Source organism: Notolabrus celidotus, chromosome 8 (assembly GCF_009762535.1).
Source record: "Notolabrus celidotus isolate fNotCel1 chromosome 8, fNotCel1.pri, whole genome shotgun sequence".
Taxonomy (NCBI): Eukaryota; Metazoa; Chordata; class Actinopteri; order Labriformes; family Labridae; genus Notolabrus; species Notolabrus celidotus.
In genome coordinates this window covers 35,091,395-35,103,561 of record NC_048279.1, presented here as the reverse complement: position 1 = coordinate 35,103,561, position 12,167 = coordinate 35,091,395, and the positions used below count along the sequence as shown (strand labels likewise).

Here is a 12,167-nt window from a genome sequence, read left to right as displayed (position 1 = left end):
AGGTCATGGTAATCCAAAGCTTGATCCGTAAGGCAACTGGACTGGTAGAAATCCTTGAAGACGTTTCAAGAATTCATATTGCACATTTCACACATTCAAGCATGCAGCTTAAGGTGCTTCACAAAAATATTAAAAAGAAAGAAACAGACTGAAAACAACAGCAACAGGTAGAATGATACAAGGTGGAAGGAAGATAGAGGAAAGTTATATGAAAAAGTTAGAAATGAAAATAAAATCATTACAATTAAATCAATAAAATAAATATCAGAAAAATACAATAAAAAATAAAATCAGTACAATTAATAATAAAAATATAAAATACATATTTAAAAAAATCTAACTCATTACAATAAAATCAATGAAATAAAACAATATCAGAAAAAATAAAATCATTACAAAAAAATCAATAAAATCAAATCTGATGGATATCAGAAAAATACAATAAAATAAAAATAAAGTCATTACAATTACAAAAAAAGGTAAATATGAAAAGAAAATCTAAATCATTACAGTAAAATAAATACAATTAAATCTGATACAAATCAGAAAAATTTAATAATAATAAAATCATTACAATAAATCAGATAAATTTCATAAACATAAATCAACTCATTACAGTAACATCAATCAAATAAAATCACATAAATATCAGAAAAATACAATAAAAAAAATTAAAATCAGTACTATTAAAGGTGACATATCATGCAAAATCGACTTTTTAATGGTTCTCTACCTGAAATATGTGTCCCTGTCTACAAACCCCCCGAAAATGAAAAGAATCCATTCTGCCCCTGTTCTGATTTCTCCACCTTTCTGTAAATGTGTGTGAAACCAGCCGTTTCAGACTTCAGTGTTTTTGTTACGTAACAACAATATCCGGTCTGTCACGGAGTCAGAGCTCGGAGCTTGTTCAGCCCATAGACTGTATAAAATACAACTCAACCCCTCCTCCGTTTTTCATTCCCTGCACACATGTGTGCTAACAAGGAGCTTAGGAGGGAGGCATGCTAGTTGTAGGCTGTCTTAATAAACACAAAGGTCGGTTTTACTCCCCACGTCTGCAGATTTGAAGATCTAGTGGATGATTTTTATTTATCATGGAAAAGTGCTAGCGCTAGTTAGCATAGCCACATAGCTACATGTTCCTAGCTGTGGACCAAGACACACGTCGACATACTGATAAATAAAACAACAAGAAACACTAAATCTGTGACCAATGGTTCAGAAAGGTCCTGCTGCAGGCGCCTCTCCGTCAGGATCAGATTCTGGATCAGATTCAGAGGGTTGAAGTAACGTGATCTGTGAGCAGCCGTGTATATTCAGCCAACATGTAAACATTAGATCAACGTGCTGGAGAGCCGAGGCCACATCCACTTCCTGAGGGGGCGTGGTCAGAGAGAAAACAGACTGTTCTGAGGAGGACTGAAGAAGAGGGCTTTTCAGGCAGACCAAAATCTGATTTCAAAGTGTTTTTTTGAGCATAAACTTTAAAGACATGTTTTGGGGACCTCTTAGACCAATATATGTTGATGAAAAAAGCGTGATATGTCACCTTTTAATGATAAAAATACAAGATACATATTAAAACAAATCAAACTCATTAGAGTAAAATCAATAAAATCAAATCTGATAAATGTCATAAATAAAAATAAACTCATTACAATAACATCAATCAAATAAAATCACATAGATATCAGAAAAATAAAATGTAATAAACACAATGGTAATAATGGTAACAATGCAGTCCAGGGCTGAGAAGAAATTAATTCAAATTAAAAGCTATATTAAAAAGAAGTACACACTACTTTAAAAAGGGAATTCTCTAATTCCTAAGCCTGTGTGTTGGGCACGTAATTATAAAGACATACAGAAGCTACTGTGATTGCTCCAACCAACATGTGGATACTTAACAGGCTGTGTAACTGATGCCATCTTTCTAAGCTCAAACTAAGTTCAAACTAGTGTGCAGGTACCAGCCGTCTTCTGTAACATGCTGTTGTCTTCATGTTGTGGGAGAGGCTGTTTGCTGTGTCAACATTACACACAGGTCACTGTATCTTCTGACCTTTCACCTGCTCAGCTCTAGAAATCAGAACAAATCTCTGGTGTTAGCAGGCCCCACCCAGATAAACGTACCTGAACCCAGTTTGATTACGGACTTGTTAAATCATCTCGGTATCATCATGAAGATAATTTGGTTCATGCAGCAGGTGAAACGGAGGAGAAGGCGCTCAAGTCCAAGCTGCAAAATTATTCAAGTGTGTAGAAGTGAAGGAGACGAAGAACATGTTGCTGTAGATGTTCATACATGGTGTGGATATAAATTCCCATAGTTACATAACAGGATTATCCACACATGCACTCAGCCAGAGAGTGAGTGGGCTTCAGTGCGTTCAATGTTTACACATTCCACACCAGATACCAAGAAGTGGGTCACTAGGAGGAGAGTGATGGTGCAGACCTGAGGGGAGATGTTTCTGTGCATCAGCTCTGACAGAAGTTTGACTTTACATAAAACCACACAACGTCCGAAAAGAGTTGTGCACAGAAAAAACAAACACTGGAGGAACTCTGTCACCACTTTGTTGCAAAAAATCCTGCTTGAAGATGCAATGAAATTTGCAAATCATGAACATTATCATGCATCGGCTTTAAGATAGTGCTGAACCCCCCAGTGTCCTCTGTCACAGAAAACTGTTAAAGTTTTCCTGCGATTCAAAAACTCAGACATCCAGAAGACAGGACTTTAAATAAGGGAATTAATTCTGATGGAAGTCAAGCTTTCCCCTCTGTGCTCTTATTTTATCTACGAATGACTTTCGACCTGTGTTCTCATCACCCTTATCACCCCCGGGTTAAAGATCTGATGATCTAACTGTTTATGTCCCTGAACGTTACACCGCCCGAATGCCTCAAAGTGAAACCCTTTATTCCTGATTCAGGACAAAGTTGAATCAGACTCTTGTGTTTGAATCTATCTGTTCCTGAGATTCTGACTTGATAATAACTTTATTTAAAAACAAATGTTTACAAAGTGCTTTGACAAATAAAGCATGGTTTGAATAACAGAGTGAACCTTTAGACAGACAGGGAGGAGGAATTTTAACAACGCAAAACAGAATACAATGCAAGAGGTTAAAAGGAATACTTCAATTAAACACAATGAAGTGGTGTGACAATAGACCAGTAAATTAGTATTGAGAGGTTTTTCCAAGGGTAAATAGATCAAATAAATAAATAAATAGAAGAAGATAAGTAAATAAAAGCATTAAAAGGACAAAAAAGAGGTTTTCAGAGTAAGAGGACGACATCACATCGAGAAAATTAGAAAAAGTGAAAAGTATAAATAAGGAACATTAAAATAATGAATAAAAAAAAAAAAAAAATACATTTAAATGATAAATAATCAAATAAAATGATCAAATAAAATTAAGAAAATTAAAGGTGACATATCATGCAAAATTGAATTTTTAATGGTTCTTTACCTGAAATATGTGTCCCTGTCTACAAACCCCCCGAGAATGAAAAGAATCCATTCTGCCCCTGTTCTGATTTCTCCACCTTTCTGTAAATGTGTGTGAAACCAGCCATTTCAGACTTCAGTGTTTTTGTTACGTCACAACAATATCCGGTCTGTCACGGAGTCAGAGCTCGGAGCTTGTTCAGCCCATAGACTGTATAAAATAATACTGAATCCCTCCTCCGTTTTTCATTACCTGCACACATGTGTGCTAACAAGGAGCTTAGGAGGGAGGCATGCTAGTTGTAGGCTGTCTTAATAAACACAAAGGTCTGTTTGACTCCCCACGTCTGCAGATTTGAAGATATAGTGGATGATTTTTATTTGTCATGGATAAGTGCTAGCGCTAATTAGCATAGCTACATAGCTATATGTTCGTAGCTGTAGCTGTAGCTGTAGCTGTAGCTGTAGCTGTAGCTGTAGCTGTAGCTGTAGCTGTAGCTGTGTACCAAGACACACTTCGACATACTGACAAATAAAACAACATGAAACACAAAATCTGTGACCAATCCTTCATAAAAGGTCCTGCTGCCTTTCTGGTAGAGGTCAGTTTTACTCCCCACGTCTGCAGATTTGAAGATCTAGTGGATGATTTTTATTTATCATGGATAAGTGCTAGCGCTAGTTAGCATAGCCACATAGCTACATGTTCGTAGCTGTGTACCAAGACACATGTCGACATACTGACAAATAAAACAACAAGAAGCACTAAATCTGTGACCAATCGTTCAGAAAGGTCCTGCTGCAGGCGCCTCTCCGTCAGGATCAGATTCAGAGGGTTGAAGTAACGTGATCTCTGGGCAGCCGTGTATATTCAGCCAACATGTAAACATTAGATCAACGTGCTGGAGAGCCGAGGCACATCCACTTCCTGAGGGGGCGTGGTCAGAGAGAAAACAGAGTGTTCTGAGGAGGACTGAAGAAGAGGACTTTTCAGGCAGACCAAAATCTGATTTCAAAGTGTTTTTTTGAGCATAAACTTTAAAGACATGTTTTTGGGACCTCTTAGACCAATATATGTTGATGAAAAAAGCGTGATATGTCCCCTTTAAAGTACTCTACCCTTACTTACCGTACTCCAGCTTGAAGCTTCGGGGCCGTCTCCGCTTGCTCCCATGAAAACAGGAGCTTAGTGTAACGACAGTCACATGTCACATAAAGAATAAGCTGTTTACATACATAACCGTTAGTGTGAGAGAAAACACTCCTCGTCATGTGTCTTTGTAGACCTCTTGTTAGTTTTAATCTGATGTTTAATATCTGCTTAGTTTGTTAAAAGAGCCTGATGGTCTTGCATAGACCCGTCCTTGTATCACATGTTTTTACCACTAGGTGGTGCCATCCTTCTACTCAGTCAGCCTCCTTTCTTCAGCTGCAACTCACACTTAACCAGGCAGACTTTAACAACCCCTCGTGCTTCTTTTTGTGTGCACATTTGAGTTTTTTAATCCACTCTCTGTTCTTCTTCCAAATCTGTTTTTAATCTGTCAGTCAGTAAAAACAAGTGGTGTAGAAACATCACCAATAGCATCAATCAATCAATCAATCAATCAATCAATCAATCAATCAATCAATCAATCAATCAATCAATCAATCAATCAATCACTGGTGGGGGGCACTTTCTGTCGCCCCCCACCTTCTACTGTTACTGTACCAAAGCATCATCCAACCCATTCTCCTCTACTGTTCCCCCTGCTACTACAACATGCTAACTGTCTCCAACAAAAACAAACTCGTACGCACCACAAACACTGCCACCAAAACCATCCGCCTCCCCACACCCAACCTGTCTGACCTCAACAACAGAGCCATCACACGCAGAGCACGCACTATAACACTGGACCCCCAACACCCCCTCTACTCAGTCTTCACACTACTCCCCTCCGGTCGCAGGTACAGATCCCCTTACTGTAGGCGAGCCCGGTTTGGCAGAAGCTTCGTCCCATCGGCCATAGCACTGCTAAACAGAATGCCACTGTAATGTGTTCGGTGTGTTTATATGTGTCCGGTGTGCATATATGTGTCCAGTGTGTTCATATGTGTTCGGGGGGGTTTTATATGTGCCCAGTGTGTGCATATGTGTCTGGTGTGTATATTTGTGGGATGCGGGGCACCATTGCTGTGAGGCTGGGTGGATGGTTATGGTTATTGTGTTCATACATGTATTCCTGTACAGACGGTGGCAACAAATCTCCTTATTATTAAGGACAAATAAAGATCTATCTATCTAATCAAGCTTTATTTATATAGCTCCTTTCATACAAATCAAATGCAATTCAAAGTGCTTTACAGTGATTGAAAACAAGAAAGAAGCAGAAATAAAATAGTGGCAAGACATATTAAAAAACAATGATGGATTTTAAAATAGAGACTAATGCACAAAGACAACAATAAAATATGTGTAATTAAAATAAATTAAATAAATAGTTAAAATAAATACATTAAAAAAGGTTAAGGATAAGAGAATTAAGGCTAAAAAAATATCAATAAAGTTGAAAATAAAGTAAATAAATAAAAATAGATAAATAGATAAAAAATAAAATAAGATTAACAGTTAAATTAGTAAAATAATACAGCAACATTTAAATAAATATAAAACTAAATAACCCTCAATAACCTCGCCCCCTCTTACCTGAACAACCTCCTCAAACGCCACTCCCCATCTCGCCGCCTCAGATCATCAGATGCCAACCTCCTGTCCCCCTATCACCAAGTCCAAGCACCGCACCTTTGGGGGACAGAGCCTTTGCTATCACTGCCCCCACTCTCTGGAACTCTCTCCCTCCACACATCTGCAAATCTGACTCTCTCCTCTCAATTAAAAACCACCTCAAGACCTACCTGTTCCAAAAAGCATAGAACCCATGACCTCTCCCCCCCCGCCCCACCTCTGTCCCTGTTTTGTTTTATTTATATGTTTTATTTTTTAGTTTTACCTTTATGTAAAGCGACTAAAAAAGTGCTATATAAATTATATTAATTATTATTATATTATTAAAAAGTAAGTAATAACATTTTTAAACCCTACATAAAAGCCAGACTGAATAAATAGGTTTTTAATTTACGTTTAAAAGTCTCAATATCTCTATCAGCTCCTCTCAGATCCTCCAGCAGCCTGTTCCATAGTTTAGGAGTGTTGTGTCTGAAAGCAGCATCACCAAATGTTTTTGTTCTCCTCTTAGGAACAGCTAAAAGAAAGGAGGCCGAGGATCTGAGAGGCCTTCCTGGTTTATACACTTAAAGCATCTCTGCTTGATGCTTGTGGTTCATGCTTGTGGTTCATGTTTGTGGTTCATGTTTGCTTTAAGCATGTAAAACAAAAAGAAAGTTGCATCCAAGAACTGTGAAACATGTTAATTTAAATGACTTGATAGTAGAAAGAACGAGGATCCGATCCCCTCTAGTGTTCCTGAATGGATCACTGATCTGTCAAAATAAGCAGCTATCTTAGGGGAAGATGAAATCAGTCTCAGTAGTGACATTTGTAGATATTTCCTCTGACTCTTTCTCCTCTTCGTCTGCGTCATCCCCAGGTGGTAGAAGCAGCCAACGCCACCACCTTCAGCTGCCACGTCAACTTCACCAACCAGACGCAGGTCCTGGTGCCCAGTTTCGACTCCCGTCTCTACATGCTCTGCTTCCTGCCCTTCTTCGTCCTGCTGGTCTTCACCCCCAACCTGAAGTACCTGGCCCCCCTCTCTCTGATGGCCAACCTGGTCATGACGGCCAGCCTGATCCTCATCTACTTCTACTCTCTGATGGTAAACAGCAGGTTTATCTTTCTCAGCTTGACCTTAATTCATTCAGAGAAGACTTACTGAATTCAGTGCTGTGGCTCAGAGCGGGCTTTCTTAACCTGGCTGCAGTTCAAGGTACAGAATATTTGATTATGTTACAGACCACACATGGGTGCTGAGCCAAGTAGACGTATGTTAGACCCCTAAGTCCAGCAGGTTCAAAATGTGTTGCTCTTTTCTTCTTGAGAGGTATTCAGCCCTTTTCTCTCCCAATCTAAAACCACTTCTTTAGCACAGAGTTATTCAAAAAGTTGGCATAAAGTTATTCCACATTTGAAGTAACTGGCAGTGAGGTTTGTGTTAACATCTGAGCTTTAAAATATGAAGTTTAAACAGATCTTTTGATATCTGCAAGCATCATATATCACATTGAATCATGCAGCAATGAGCGCTCGCTGTCCGCTTCTTCTGTCTCATTGTATAAAGAAACCACAATACTACCAGCTGTCTGCAGGACTCCAGCTAGAGACGTCTGGAAAAACGGATACAGATATTATTAAAGGACCACTTTCCCCACTTTGTTAAGAGATAACAAGCTTTAAAATCAATAAACGCTCTCTGACTGGACACTCCCAGCGTCTTGGAGTCTTGGCGTCTCCCTCCAGCCAGCTGACACTTCATTAGGGTTCTTGTATCAGAACAAGGAGATATCATTCAATTTACTCCTCATCCACACATCATGGTTTAACTGCTCCTCGTCCATGTCTTTGAGAGGGATAGGTATGCGTACATACCAGATTCAGACTCCTTGAAATTTAAAGATACATTCATTAGATTTAGATTTTAACATGTGTGATTATCAGAATCAGAAATACTTTATTTATCCCGGGAGGGGAATTCAGTCATTACAGAGCTCTTATAAACAGTATGTAAGACAGTCAAAATATTAATAGAAGAAAGAATAAAATAAGATATAAATATGAATAAAATAAAGATAAAATATTAATATAAGAAGGAATAAAATAAGATATAAATACAAATAAAATAAAGATAAAATATTAAAAGAAGAAGGAATAAAATAAGATATAAATATGAATAAAATAAAGATAAAATATTAAAAGAAGAAGGAATAAAATAAGATATAAAGGCGAATAAAATAAAAAATAAAGATAAAATATTGATAGAAGGAATAAAAAAATAAGATATAAATACAAATAAAATAAAATAAAGATTAAATATTAATTGAAGTAGGAATAAAATAAGATATAAATACAAATAAAATATTAATAAAAGAAGGAATAAAATAAGATATAAATACAAATAAAATATTAATAAAAGAAGGAATAAAATAAGATATGAATACGAATAAAATAAAGATAAAATATTAATAAATGAAGGAATAAAATAAGATATAAATACAAATAAAATAAAGAAAATATTAAAAGAAGAAGGAATAAAAAAAGATATAAATTTGAATAAAATAAAAAAAGATATAAATTTGAATAAAATAAAATAAAGATTAAATATTAATTGAAGTAGGAATAAAATAAGATATAAATACAAAAAATAAAGATAAAATATTAATAGAAGGAATTAAAAAACAAGATATAAATTTGAATAAAATAAAATAAAGATTAAATATTAATTGAAGAAGGAATAAATTAAGATATAAATACGACTAAAATAAAATAAAGATAAAATAAAATAGAATAAAATAAAATAATAATATATTGTACTCTTTACTATTGAAACTATATCCTATTTTTTTTACCATTGAGTACCACTAAATGATGTGACTTGACTTCAACATTACCTGCATGTCTGTTTTGTAGACATTGTGCCACATGTACATTTCATAGCTAGTTTGCGATGCAACTAAAGACTGAGACTACAAATGCAAAGAGAGATCTTCCAGGCCAGCAGTGACATCAAAAGATTATATAAAAAAACAGCTTTTAAAGCTGCACCTGAGAGGAAACTGCAGGCATTTTTCATTCTATACACCCGGCTCGGATAGTTACAGATAAGGTTGGAAATTGGTGACATTTCCCTTTGATTTGCGTCATCTGGTCCGACAAGGTGCTACTTTTCAGAAGCAGGAAGCAGCATCACAGTTTTAGTCTACTTATTGTCTGTTTGACTCCAGTAAAGCTTCAAACATCAACACACAGAGCAGTGATTGTTTTCTGCAGCGATAAATTAAGATGCCCACATTTAAAACACGCCCTGCAGTTTGCATCCTGGAGCTGAAACCTGATTCAGAAAAACTGAAATATACGGACACATTTGGATCCGCTCCTCCAAACCAAGAGGTGCAGTTTGGTGCTTCACTCAAGAAATAAGTGCATGCAGAATAATCCAGATTGTTTTGTGGTGAGTTAGGTGCAGATTTTCCATTTGTAAGACTATAATCTGTGATGAACTAATAGCAGCAGAAATCCAAAGCGACCTTTTCTTCATTTCATTCTGAAAGTGGCCTCCTTAAAGCACCACTTCTCCCTCCGTGTGTTATAATCCATCTCTTTGTTTCCACTCTGCTGATTGGGTCCCCGGGTTGTTATGGATAACAGGACAAGTGATAGTGACAGAGTCTGCAGATTACCTGGTTTCCTGTTATGGAGTATTTCATCATGCAGCTTCTGCCCTTTACAGATATATAGCAGTCGTGTTCCCAGAGAAACGGCCTTGCCTTGGAAGAAAAAAAAAAGAAGCAATTTCTTGCATCAGAAAGCTTACAAAGATTCAGCACTAAGTGATCTATGCGGCCTCTGTGGTCTCTCTGTGGCTGATGAATCACCTGAACTGAGAGTTTTTGGAAACACAGAAGCATAAAGGCCACGAGCATGGCCGAAAACTTCTGGAATCTCGCTCCGTTTGATTTCACGCCTCTTCTTGTGTTCGAGTTTCAGTGTTAAACACAGGTATAGCCGAGGTTCTTATGTGCCTGCCTCCATTTGGGTTTTAATGATTCCTCATGATGGTTTTAAGGTTTTGGCTCATGTCTGTGACCTTCATTTTAAGAGGAGTTTAAAATATGATCATCCAGAGTAAAATCATAGAGGATTCAGTATTAAAGCAGAGACAGCAGCTGTAAGTCCAGCCTACCTCACTGATCTTTGGAGTTATGGTGGACCGTAGAGCTGTTAAAGTTATTTTAAATGTTGATCATCATAAACTCTGGAACCATTTTTATCCTCCAATGTGAAAATGTGATGAAGTCTTTTATTCTCTCAGCCGTGTCCTCTCTGTGCGAAGTGTTCGTTCTCCATCTGATTGTTCATTGTTTGTTTTTAGCAGTTTCTAAGTCTTGTTTTCTGTCTCTCTCCACACAGAACATCACCTACCCCATCGATCTGCCTAAAGTAGGCCGGGCTAAAGACTACCCTCTCTTCTTTGGGACGGCCATCTTTGCCTTTGAAGGGATTGGAGTGGTACGTGACTGTTGATTACTGCTGAAGCACTTTAAACACGCAGTATGAAATGTGTCCCTGGAGACCTTTGTCCCTCTTCTTCTTTTTTCACTTTCATTCGTCTTGTCTTGTCCCTGTTCTTGTTCCCAGTCCTCTATTCTGTTCTTGTTATTCTCTTTTTCCCCTCATTCCTCCTTCTGTTCCTCCTCTTGTTCTTGTTTTTGTTCTTGTTCTTCTTCGTTCTTATTCCTGTTCTGGATCTTTTTGTTCTGGTTCCTTTTCTGGTTCTTCTGTCTCTTCTTGTTCTTGTTCTGGTTCTTCTTCTGTCTCTTCTTGTTTTTGTTCTGGTTCTTCTTGTTCTTAATTTTGTTCTGGTTCCACTTATTTCTCTTCTTGCTCTTGTTTTTTTCTGATTCTTCTTCTTTCTCTTCTTGTTCTTGTTTTTGTTCTTGTTCTGGTACTTCTTTCTCTTCTTCTTCTTGATCTTGTTTGTCTTCTGGTTCATCTTCTTTATCTTCTTGTTCAAGTTTTGGTTCTGGTTCTTCTTCTTTCTCTTCTTGTTCTTGTTCTGGTTCTGGTTCTCCTTTTTTCTCTTCTTGCTCTTATTCTGGTTCTTCTTCTTTCTCTTCTTGTTCTTGTTCTTGTTCTGGTTCTCCTTTTTTCTCTTCTTGCTCTTATTCTGATTCTTCTTCTTTCTCTTTTTGTTTTTGTTCTGATTCTTCTTCTTTCTCTTCTTGTTCTTGTTTTTGTTCTGGTTCTTCTTCTTTCTCTTCTTGTTCTTGTTTTTTTCTGATTCTTCTTTCTCTTCTTCTTGATCTTGTTTGTCTTCTGGTTCATCTTCTTTATCTTGTTCATGTTTTGGTTCTGGTTCTTCTTCTTTCTCTTCTTGTTCTTGTTTTTTTCTGATTCTTCTTTCTCTTCTTCTTGATCTTGTTTGTCTTCTGGTTCTTCTTCTTTCTCTTCTTGTTCTTGTTCTGGTTCTTCTTCTTTCTCTTCTTGTTCTTGTTCTGGTTCTTCTTTCTCTTCTTGTTCTTGTTCTGGTTCTTCTTCTTTCTCTTCTTGTTCTTGTTCTGGTTCTCCTTTTTTCTCTTCTTGCTCTTATTCTGGTTCTTCTTCTTTCTCTTCTTGTTCTTGTTCTGGTTCTTCTTCTTTCTCTTCTTGTTCTTGTTTTTACCTGGTTCTCCTTTTTTCTCTTCTTGCTCTTGTTTTGGTTCTTTTCTGGTTCCTCTTCTGTCGTTCTTGTTTTTGTTCTTGTTCTTGTTCTTGTCCTTTCTCTTCTTGTTCTTGTTTTGGTTCTGGTTCTTTTTTCTCTTCTTGTTCTTGTTTTTTATTCTGGTTCTTCAACGCATCTTTCATAATGGATGATTTAAACAGTCTGCACATGATTGTCATGCATCATGCTGCACAGGCCTCATATAATGACACAGTGTAAAGCATACGCTTTGCATAGCAGGCTGGTGTGTAACTGACAGTTGTTGCTCATTTATCAACCTTTTTCTG

General features: G+C 37.0%; 1 protein-coding gene across 1 annotated transcript in view; it reads left to right on the top strand.

The window, feature by feature from the left end:
* slc36a1 (solute carrier family 36 member 1) overlaps window positions 1-12,167 on the top strand; it is an 85,563-nt gene that overhangs the window by 28,208 nt on the left and 45,188 nt on the right. Inside the window, exons 9-10 of the mRNA XM_034690905.1 lie at window positions 7,054-7,281; window positions 10,590-10,688. Coding sequence (XP_034546796.1) covers window positions 7,054-7,281; window positions 10,590-10,688 — 327 coding nt within the window. The remainder of the gene's footprint in view (window positions 1-7,053; window positions 7,282-10,589; window positions 10,689-12,167) is intronic.